The sequence below is a fragment of the Vanellus vanellus genome, assembly GCF_965231255.1.
Source record: "Vanellus vanellus genome assembly, chromosome: 5".
NCBI classification, from domain to species: Eukaryota; Metazoa; Chordata; class Aves; order Charadriiformes; family Charadriidae; genus Vanellus; species Vanellus vanellus.
In genome coordinates this window covers 37029828-37042087 of record NC_138910.1, presented here as the reverse complement: position 1 = coordinate 37042087, position 12260 = coordinate 37029828, and the positions used below count along the sequence as shown (strand labels likewise).

Genomic DNA, 12260 nt, shown 5'->3' with positions numbered 1-12260 from the left:
CGAGACTGTGACTGATTCTTGCCACTGCTACTGTGGACCACATCCCGTCTCTGAGAGTCATTAGTGGATCTTGCCAAAAGTCACCAAAAGATAAGTTTCAAATTAATCCTTAGAGTAAAATGCACTGAAAAACTGCCATTCACTAAAGAATGGAGTGACCTGACCATTTTCATTTTGGCAAGTTGTTAGTGAAGTTTCATAATGTTTTTTCCAACCTGATAGTTTTATAATCACGCAATTGTTTGAAAGCAAAACATAAGTGAAAAATAAATGAAATCTCCTTTCATTCTAAAATTTAAGATTTGTGTTTATTCTTTTTTTTTTTATTTTGAGTGGATTGTCTATAGTACCAGGTACAATAACAGAAAGGTATGGTGACACCATCAGATCAGAAAATAGGTGTGAATGGTAAATAATGCCTTGACTGGGTATTTTGTGAGTAAATAAAATGCATGCAGTCTCTCGCTGTAAAGATCAAAGGGATCAAGACCAGGGATACCTGTTAGGAAGGATGGGAATTCCTCGGTTGGCTGTTCTTCCAGTATTTTCTCACCAGTGAAACTTTGTGCTCATGTACAACACATTAGGTTAAATTTCGCTATTATTTATACATACAGTTCCATTGAGGCCTTGTTCCATTCAGCCACACTATTCTGGCTCACTTTGCGCAGGTAAGAAAGCAACCCTGCTTTACGCTGTAAATCATAAACACCACTGGAAATTGTCACGCTAGAAATGTCTAAGAAATACATATACTCACTTATTCTTTCCCTTGCTGTGGCTGGACTGGATACAGAGGGACAAAAGCGCGACTCAAAGAACTGAATTACCGACGTGAGAAATTCACAAAGCCTGTGCTGGATAATGACATGTGTTGCTGGTGCGTTGCTTTGTATTCAAACGAATCATTCTATCACATAAACACATCTGGGAGGAAAGACTAGCTACCTATATGGATGGCTGGAAAGCAGTATAAGGAAACAGAGAACCTGCAACATCTTTTTAGTAACTTTACCTTTCCTTTTAAACCCCTGTGACTATTTGAAAAACTTGTTCAACCTTGTGGAAGTGTTAATAAGTATTAAGACTATATAATATAGTATCAAGACTATATAGTTCATACAGATAGAAGAGAAAAGGTTATACCTACTGGTCAAGTAAATGCCAGACGCGCTGAGCTCTACTTCCTGCTCTGATTCTAGCACAGTCTATGGACTTCACTTATTTTTCTGTCACCTTACCACCTTTCTTTTTCTGTCATTAAACGGAAGATAATAAATTTGCAATACCTGGCTTATTGGTATGATCAGTTAATGGTTGCAGGTTCTGAGGATTAGAAGCATCATAACGAACAAACATCAAAGTGTTACTTAGGGTAATGTGCGCATCAGCCCCAGCTGTTACTCTGACACCAGGATGGGAGACGGATGCTTACACTTTGATGTCTAGAATAAATTTAGTGACACAATTCGTAGTTATCTTTATCAGGAAATACAGATGTGTTGTGAAACAGACAATGTAACAGATTTAAGGCCTGATCTAAATACTACATAGATGTGAATTCTGGAAGGGATGGGAGATGGCTGACAGAGACATTTATATTTATTACAGAGAAAGCACAATGCTATAAGTCAGCTTGTCTTATGTATATACGTAGCCTGTTTGGGTCAGAAAACCCACAAAGAAGCTTCTGAAATCAGCTTTCTCATCTGAAATTTCTGAAAACATTTTTGGTACCATATATAAACTTGCTGTGCTTTAAAGTGACCTATGCTAATTCTAGAAGGTACAAATTTATACTCTGCAAACCAACTCAGCCCCTGTAGCACATCGGCAGATTTGCAGTTTTACGGAAAGGCCCAGGGCTAGAATAATTTATAAAAATAGGGAAAACGAAGTGACACTTACCGAGATCTGCATAGCAGTAGGGTGCTACCAGGGCACATCTCTAATAGGCAGGAGAGATTAACAATTTTCATCCAATCGTGTTGCACATACTAGAAACTAACCTAGAAACTGTTCTCCACTGCAGGATTGCCCAGCATCACTGTCTTGAGCTCAGTAACAATAACCCGTTTTGCTGCTGGGCAAGGCATACGGGGCTGAAAAGTACCTTCTGTTGAGAATGAATCCTTCTATCTTACCTCAAAGTCTAAACAAATGCACATCCACTATACGAATTCACTTGGGAAAAAACCCCAAATAGTTGCTATACTAATTATCATACACCGTTGAGGAGCTTTTTATTCTGGAATTTTCTTTCTATTTCTACTGTGTGTCCCCCCCCTTAACTCCCGTGTTATCACTTCCTGTTTACACAGCCAGACACATTCCATCTAATTCCCATGAAAGCAAGATCTACATTAGGTATCCAGAGGAAACTGTCAATAAGACTTTTAGAGACTTCAGTCTCTAAAAATACATATTAATGAGAATTATTTACTACTGTAAATTATTTTGAATCGCAGAAGTTGCCCAAGAGTTTGGACAGCCTCTATCAGCTTCTCAGTGAAGGAGAAACCTGGGATCAAAAATTGGGTTAGATACTCTGAAAGCAATAAAGAACATCTCTGCTGCCCACCAGCTTAGCCCAGCCTCAAAATCAACTTCGCTTTAAGAACTTGTTCAAAACAGGGCTTGAGCTAGAAAATGAGTTTTCTTGTATTGGTCTTTCTATTCCACAAGTCCACTAAAAAGTCACACTTATCTTTCCAAATCCTGAATGTTTGCTTGCACGATGTAAAATAGTTCAGACGACTGAAACATAGTATAATACTTTGGGAACATAATTAGAGGTACCACATTACTGCATTAATAGGAACTGCATAGGACCTCTACTTCTAAAATTCATACAGTTTGTGGATGAGAAATAACAGATACAAATAAAGAACGGGTAGGAGATAAAGAGAATGGGTACTGGCCTGTTACCCCACACTTCTTCTGACATTCTTCCAGCGTTAGAAAGTTGTTCTCATTGCCATGGCATCCACCATATTCAAATATTTCACACTCACGGCTTTGAATATTGAAGTAATAACGTATATGGATTGCTTTGCATGGACCTTCATCAGCTTTCATGGCACAGACTGAATGTCCCAGTTTCAGTGGTGGCAAAGCAGCCCCTGTAATAAAGAGGAGAAGTAGAATAACTGTTATTAAGTTATTCTTCACTGCACAGCATAACTTCAAAATGAGGTTGCTTGCGTCTTCTGCTAGAGAGGCACTGCATAACATCTGGCTGTAAACCTCTAAACACACTAAACATAGATGTAAACAGAAAATCATCATCTGTATTGTAGCACGAATTCCATTCAATCAAACCAAATGTGTAGTTTCAATTTTCAACCAAAACAGCTCATATTTTAAACTTTAACTCATCATGAATCTCTAAATAGCTATGGATATTGGCTTACTCACAGGAGCTAGTGAACAATTCTGAACAACAAATACATAGAGAAAATCCTAGCAGCTCCCAAGGATGCAGTGACTGCCCATGCATTAAAAAAAAAAAAAGGCAGAAAGAGGGTTCCTTGTGCGCTCTTCCATACACATCTAATAGTGAACATTGCTCATAAAGACATCTCATAGCAAACAACGTGGGATGAACTAAGCAAGACAGCCCTGCAGAGGGCACCATTTCCCTAACAGATTACACGTTACTGGTTCATAAATCCATGCGGTACGATTGAAAGGTCATCATAATGTCATATTTACCTTGATCTCACTGTTCTTGCATTACAGCTTTCAAGAGCTAAGAAGTACACAACTAGAAAGTTAAGGTGAAAAGGAACCATATCTTTTCAAATAGTGTCATTTCTATATCTTTCAATATACATTATTAGGTCAGGGAACGTTTCATAAAAATTCTTATATATATTGTGAAGAATACTGTCAAAGTTTTACACTGTCATTGTCTTTAAGGAAACGTTGACTGAAGATCCAGCTTGTGATAGTGTTCCCTTATCAATACATGGTTTAATATCTTTTCCTTTTTTGCTTTTCCAAGGAACTGTTTTACTCGAGAGGAGTTTGAGAGCTTTATAGAGCTTGTGTGGTTGCAATAGCAGCCAAGAGAACAGACCTGAAATTTTTCATTCATTCTCCCAGAGCTAATCAGAACATTGATGTCTTTTAACATGTATATGCAAAAGTATCTATCAGTGCTTTTTGCAGTGGCATAAGAAAAAAAAGAGGATGAGGACAAGAGTTTATATGATAATTGCACAGCTTCCTACTACTAACTAGATTAATTTTCCAGTTTTACTTAAAAGAATCCACAAAAATCAGGCTCTATGTCATGGTAAAAAGGAAATTGGTATGACTACCACCTACCTGCTCTGTGGATATCTAATTTTAACATGTAAAATTGGCCTTATTATATAATCTTTAAATGAAACACACAGTTGTGATAAATCCTCATAAATACTGAGGTCAATGGAAGTTTACCAGTTTTATTCCATTTGAGCCTTTTAATAAATATGAAACTTACAGGAAAGAAACAATTTTCGGTAATAAAATCTTTGAATTCATAGCATTTAAATCCTTGAAAAATTATCAACCTTTATTACACAACCATCAACACAAAAACTGTAGCACGCAATTGGATCTCCCAAAAATGGACAATTTGGTGTTAAAATGCAGATTAAGATGACTAATTTCAATATTCTCATTAACTATTCAGTCCCTAAGATAGTTTGTGACTGTCTCTTGGTTAGTGAAATTATGTTTACAGACTTTGAAGTTAGGAAAATACACTTGAAAACAATATTGAAGACTGCGTAATAGGAAATGTAGACAAATTAAAATAAACATTTTTTAAGAGGTGTTATATCCAGTAAATTTCTTATGGAGCTCAGCTTGCCAAACAGATTTCTGAATCTTGTTTCTTGCCAGTTTCCTTATCTGGTTCTTCCATAGTCCATGAAGAATTAGGATTTAGAAGTTGCAAGAGATTCCAAATTGGACCTCGAAGGTCTAAAGTTATCCAACAGGTTTGGGAATCCTTTGGAAGGAACTTAAAAAGGCTCAACTTGAAAAGTTGAGAGGATATTGCATTGCACAATGAAACTTTGGAATTCCCCCACTCAGTAATACGGAAAAAATGCCTTCAAAGCATCAAAGTTTTCAGTAACTTTTGGAATAACTCCTGAAATGGTAAAATCAAACATGCAGAGCTCCACAGAAACCAATCCAACTCAAATGTGGTTGGGGTGAGGGCTGGCAGCTGGTTTATAAACAGGTTATTGTCTTGGCACACAAGAAATGAGATCTTCTACACAACCTGTGTCGGTGACCCAGTTCAGTCTAGGAGAGGTGGTGAAAACTTACTGGGTTTCCTAACTACTGGAATTTCAAACATGGGGTTATGTCAACTCATTTTGCTTGCTACATTACTCGAAACCAATGTTGTGAGCTACCAAAACAGAAATAGCATGCAAGCACTGTTGCAAAACTACACAAAGATGATGGCTTAGTCGAGTTTATCTTGGGAACTTTCTGGTCTCAACTCCTAGCCTATTTCCCATCAAACCCACAGAACTAAATTATTGTTTTCTTTACCTCCTAAGGCCTTTCCTCTGCAGTCACAGTGACACTGTTAACACTGTCAGATGTACTGACATCTGCTGCAAACATATAATGACTATCTGTGTCACATCTTTTGGCAATCAGACATTTATTTGCCTAGGAACACTAGCAAGTTACCATACTTTGACTAAAATCTGTACCCTGTGAAACCCCCAGGGGCCAAAGCCTCCGACTTTGAACAATAATCAAGCGACTCTGAAGAAACAAGTCTCAAAGGGATTAATGGGAACTGAATCATTTTTGTGGCTGGGAACACTGAAAGAATTTTTGCCCATTATTTTTACACCTGGGAACACTTAACTCATACAGCTGATATAAAATTAGCTTTCCTTCTCAGATTAGGGCAGCAGATGAGAAGGCAAGCTTGAGTGTTCAGCCAGTAGATCTGCATGGATACAAGTCTGCCTGTACTCATTTTACATGTGGAATATATCTTGAGAAAACTATTTCTTACTATAAGGTCTCCTCTTCTGCTCCTGAACACTGGAACAAATTACTCCTACTACATTTTAGGTCTTGTGTGAAGAGCACAGGATATGACATTTAGGGAAGTTGTCTGTCAGGAAGGTCAGTGAATATTCTTCAATAGAAACATGGGAAGCTAAAACTGGAAGGAATTTTAAGGGAGTTTCTCATTCAAGTTTCAACATATTTCTATGGGATAAATACTTTTTCTGACAGATGTCCAAATTGTTCTTAAAGTCCAGTGAAGCAAAATTCCCGGCAACATGATGCAGCCGAGTTCCAGAATTTCATTAGCCTTCTCACAAGGCAGTCCTTTTTTGTAATATACAGCCTAAATATTCTTTATTACATATTAAATCATTTTGTACTTTCTTCCGTGAATAGACAGAATAATTTAAAACCGTCCAGTCTTTCTTTCAGAAGGCATTTGATTCCTCTTAATTATCTCTACACTAAATAAACTCCCCTCTTCCAATCTTTTTACGGGCCTTGCTTTCTAACCCTCTTACAACTCTCCTTTGGATCTTTTCCTATTGGTCTGAATTACTGTTAAAGTATGCTGCCCTGAGCAGAACACAGTCCTTCAACTGAGGCATTACTGATGCCAAATAGAGTAGAATGATTATCCTTTGATTTTTTTTCTTAATACATCACAGAACTACTTGTAAAAAAAAAAAAAAAAAAAAAAAAGCCAAAACCATTGCGTTATTTTTGTAATGCTTTGCAACTTTCACTCACTCTCCAGCAAATACAACCTTGTTATATGGGTACCTCAACAGTTATTTTCTACCTTATAGAATCATAAAATGGTTTAGGTTGGAAAGGACCTTGAAGATCATTGAGTTCCAAGACCCCTGCCATACGTAGGGACACCTCCCACTAGACCAGGTTGCCCGAGACCACGTTCAGCCTGGCCTTGAACACCTCCAGGGATGGGGACTCAACAACCTCTCTGGGCAACCTGTGCCAGTGCCTTACCACCCTCAAAGCGAAAAACTTCTTCCTCGTGTTTAATCTGAACCTGCCCTCTTCTAGTTTAAAGCCATTCCCCCTTGTCCTATCGCTACATGCCCTTGTAAGAAATCCTTCCCCAGCTCTCCTGTAGGCCCCCTTTAGGTACTGGAAGGCCGCAATAAGATCTCCTCGGAGCCTTCTCTTCTCCAGGCTGAACAGCCCCAACTCTTTCAGACTCTCCTCGTAGAAGAGGTGCTCCAGCCCTCCGATCATCCTCGTCACCCTCCTTTGGACCCGCTCCAGCAGGTCCATGTCATTCTTATGTTGGGGACTCCAGAGCTGAATGCAGTACTCCAGGTGGGGTCTTACGAGAGTGGAGTAGAGGGGCAGAATCACCTCCTTTGACCTGCTGGCCACACTTCTTTTGATGCAGCCCAGGATACAGTTGGCCTTCTGGGCTGCGATCGCACACTGCTGGCTCATGTTGAGCTTCTCGTCAATCAGCACACCCAGGTCCTTCTCCTCAGGGCTGCTCCCCAGGCATTCCCTGCCAAGCCTGTATTTGTGTTTGGGATAGTCCCGACCCAGATGTAGGACCTTGCACTTGGCCTTGTTGAACTGCATGAGGCTGGCTTGGGCCTACCTCTCCAGCCTGCCCAGGTCCCTCTGGATGGCATTCCTCCCCTCCAGCATGTCTACCTCACCAAACAGCTTGGTATCATCGGCAAACTTGCTGACAGTGCACTCGACCCCACCGTCCATGTTGCTGACAAAAATGTTGAACAGTACAGGTCCCACTACTGACCCCTGAGGAACACCACTCGTCACTGCTCTCCACTTGGACATCGAGCCGTTGACCGCAACTCTTTGAGTGTGACCGTCCAGCCAGTTCTTTATCCACCGAGTGGTCCATTTGTCGAATCCATGTCTCTTCAATTTAGAGACCAATTATCTGATCTTCAATTATCGTGTGGGACAGTGTCAAACGCTTTGCACAAGTCCAGTTAGATGACATCAGTTGATCGTCCCTTGTCCACTGCCTCTGTAACCCCTTCTTAGAAGGCCACCAAATTTGTCAGACATGACTTGCCCTTGGTGAAGCCATGCTGGCTGTCACCAATCACCTCCTTGTTTTCTACGTGCCTCAGCACAGATTCCAGGACGATCTGCTCCATGATCTTGCCAGGCACAGAGGTGAGACTGACTGGACTGTAGTTCCCTGGGTCTTCCTTATTTCCCTTTTTGAAAATAGGAGTTATGTTTCCCCTTTTCCAGTCAGCAGGAACCTCGCCAGACCACCACGACTTCTCAAATATGATGGCTAGTGGCTTAGCGACTTCATCTGCCAGTTCCCGTAGGACCCGCGGATGTATCTCATCAGGTCCCATGGACTTGTGCACCTTCAGATTCCTCAGGTGGTCTCACATTCGATCTTCACCTACAGTGGGAGGTTCTCCATTTTCCCAGTCCTTGCCTTTGCATTCTGCATCATGGCCAGTGCGGCTGCAGTCCTTGCCAGTGAAGACTGAGGCAAAAAAGTCATTGAGTACCTCAGCTCTGTCTCTGTCCAGGGTAACCAGTTCTTGCGTTTCCTTACGGAGAGGGCCCACATTTTCCCTAGTCTTTCTTTTCTCTCTGACATACTTAAAGAAAGATTTTTTGTTTGTCTTAATGTCCCTGGCCAGATTTAGTTCTACCTGGGCTTTAGCTTGTCTGACCCCATCCCTGGCTGCTCGAACGATTCCTCTGTATACCTCCCAGGCTACCCGCCCCTGTTTCCACTCCCTATAGGCTTCCGTTTTCCTTTTGGTCATGTCCAGGAGCTCCTTATTCATCCATGTAGGCCTCCTGGCTTTTCTGCCTGCCTTCCTCTTTGTAGGGATGCATCTATGACGAGCTTGGAGGAGGTGGTCCTTGAATATTAACCAACTTTCTTGGGCCCTTCTTCCCTCCAGCGCCTCATCCCATGGCACCATACCAAGCAGATTCTTCAAGAGGCCAAAGTCAGCTCTCCCAAAGTCAAGGGTGGTCAGCCTGTTGCGCACCTTCCTTGCTGCCTTGAGGATCTCGAACTCGACCATGTCATGGTCACTACAGCCCAGGCTACCCTTGAGTTTGACACTGTCTACCAGCCCCTCCTTGTTGGCAAGAACAAGATCCAGCATGGCTATATTTATGAACACATTAGTTCTCCTTCGTATGTATAGTATGTTGCATTTGTCATTTTAAAAAGAAAATTATTTTAATCCTCCACATTGGAAATGGCCCCGTTAGATATTTATTACTTATCCAATTTAGGGATCTGATCCAAATAAACTTAGCAAACCTGTAGAATTATTGGACTGTACTACCCTAGACCAAGAAAACTGAGTTTGTTTTGCTAGAAATACATTAAGGGATGGTTACAGCTGATGCTCACCATCACATAAAAGTGATTACTTGACATACTAAAAATAAAATAAGCAAAGCAACACCTCCTCTCCTCTCCTGGTCCTTGATCTCTTAATTTAATAACTTCATTACATCATCTACATAGGTTTTCATAGCAGAAGGCACCAAGCGTCTGCTACGATCTTAACAATCTTTCCACTCCATAGTTTCTGGAAAGTGCAAAGTAATGCCGTGGAAATGGCTCACAATGAGCAAGAGTTTAGTGCAGATACTTTATGTCTCTGCCTTCTTCCTCCATTCCTTCAGTCTCCCTACTTTTGGCAACTGTCAGGAACAGGATACAGTCCAAGACTGGTCCTACACAGCACAGCCATTCTCACTTTTATTGTCATTCACATGGCAACTTTTGCAACTAAGGACGTGGCTGCTTAACACAAGAACAGCCACTATTAACTGTCATGCAGTAATTTCATTGCGAAAGCTCTAATAATCTACAATTAGTCATGCTGTAGCCCCGAGCGCATGGACCTTATATGATCAACATAAAGTAGCGTCATCATTTTACTTGTAAGCAATATGATATTGCAAAACCAGAAGTGGTGAATAATGTCTCTAATCCTCTTACATGAATACAAATAAAACCAATGCTTTTTCCCCTTGCTGCAGGCATAATACAAGACTCTAACTTGACTTCCAGACTCCTAAGGATAATCTGCAAAGCTGGTTGTTAAAAATACATCCTTTTAATTAGAAAGTGAACTGATACCTCTATTATACCTATGGCACAATAAATATGAAAGACAACAGTATTATTGCATAGTTGTTTTTCAGAATAGGACAATATTAATTGAATTAGGAAAAGAAAACTTGGTCAGGAATATTTCTGACTTTTTATGGAAAATACTTTCTGGCTTTCTTTGCTTAGGTTATGGGTTCTCAACCTCACAAGAGTTTCTGTGGTTATCCTTAATTATAAAGATATGCTGTCATCTTCCCAGGCTTTCTTGTAAATGTCTCTCTTTGATAAGTGATATCAACACTAAGCACCTTGTAACTAATGAATAGCTGTTTTTTCTCTCTCCGTCTTCATCAGTTTGACAGCTTCCCACCCGCACACTGTTCAGGGCTCTTCCTACCCATGTGTTTCCTACCCTTTCTTTAAGCAGTCACATTTATTCCTGATAAAATTTCACATACAAATAAAAAGCACATTCAACTTGTGAGTCATTTTCTTCAGGCTTTGGAATATCAACTAAAGTGCTCCCAACCACATAAAGTATTATTACTGAACAGTATACATAAACTAGTTATATTTATATCTTTTATTTTTGTTATCACCAGTATTTATTGGTGGAAAAATGACAGTTTCTGCCAGATGAGAACAAATTGAGAATCCTTTTTATCCCATTGGATTTGGCTTACAACCTTAATTTTTACTGTAATTTAAATACTAATGGACAAAAAAAATCCTCAGATTCACAAAGTACTTGTACCTAATGTGATCCAAAAGTATGGCATTAAAAATAATGGATGCACGCAACTCATTTTATCCATAACTCAGAAAATAAATGCTATCGGTGAAATTGCAGCCTACAAAATGTCTACAGTTAAATTTACTGAGAGCAGAAGTTCACTCTTAAGGAATCACAAATACAATTTTAATTAGCAACAATCTAATCATTTCATAGCAACAGAGTACTGCAAAAAAGTTTTTTGTAAACGTTTCAACTGAGTCTTCCGTAGTCACCAAAACAAGGTCCTAGTTTAATTTCTCAGCATCACATTTGATTTTTTTAAAAAACTTTGGAATACATGCCCAAAAGTTCAGAACTGTTCCTCATAGTAAATAGGTTACTGGTTATATAATCTTAAGTGACTAGCTGTAAAATAATAAATAATAAAATAATGCCCAATAAAAGAGACTATTTAATTTCCTTGAGATTATTTTTTTATTGTCTTTTATAAACAAAGTAAATAGAGGCAAAAACTTAATCCAGCAGATTTCTTGTTCTGTTGATGAAGTGGGTTATTTTAACAAGCAAGACAATTTGACCTTCATAAACTGGAAGCTTAGGCTAAGGATGTTTATAAAATTAAGAGTTGCAGTGGCTTTGCCCTCAAACAAGAAGGGAATTTACGCATTTCAGGGCTAAAGAGAAACAAATTCATCCTGTATGAAACAGTCTTGGCTACACAGCCATTCTAAACATATGCTTAATGTGGAACAGCACATATCTTAAATTGTAGTGACTAATTGTGACACCGTCCTAAAGCACCAGCTCCATCCATAGTATAGCCATGATTGTGCACAATTAATATTTTTGTGTCAAGGAACACTGTAGCAAAATACTGATAGAGAGAAATAATCTGGATGGAAATTGGACAAGACATGAGCAGATTAAGCAGAGTGCCAAGATAAAATAAAGAAAAAGGTTCCCCTTAGCTGCATTCCCAGTTAGGCTTCAAAATCAGGCCTGTAAAATGGGAGAAGTATTCACTCCATAGTTGTCTGCAGCTTAAGAAAGAGATCACAATTGTGTATCATTTTCTCAAAGGAAAGAAGAATATTTCTGTACAGCTCAAAAAGTGTATTTCCCCCTCATCTGCTTTCTTAAATTTTTTGGGAGGAAATTAAAATATCTTTCACAATTATGTCCAGTATAGAAGTCTGATCCACCTTACTTAATTTCAATGCACTGAAAGTAAACAACGATCTTAAAATGGTAAGAAGCCGAGAACCTCCCCAGTTCCAACAGTCACACTTTTGACATTCTTTTTCTTAGCAAAAATCTCTTTCTAGCTGGTGAGTTTTTATTTATCCAGCAATATCAAATCACTTGGGGCTATACAAAGAGCTGTTTCGA

At 39.4% G+C, this 12260-nt stretch overlaps 1 protein-coding gene across 1 annotated transcript in view; it reads right to left on the bottom strand.

Annotated features, from left to right (window-relative positions):
- TFPI (tissue factor pathway inhibitor) overlaps positions 1–12260 on the bottom strand; it is a 42171-nt gene that overhangs the window by 18101 nt on the left and 11810 nt on the right. The window contains exon 3 of the mRNA XM_082483913.1: positions 2922–3122. Within this exon, the coding sequence (XP_082340039.1) occupies positions 2922–3122 (201 nt within the window). The remainder of the gene's footprint in view (positions 1–2921; positions 3123–12260) is intronic.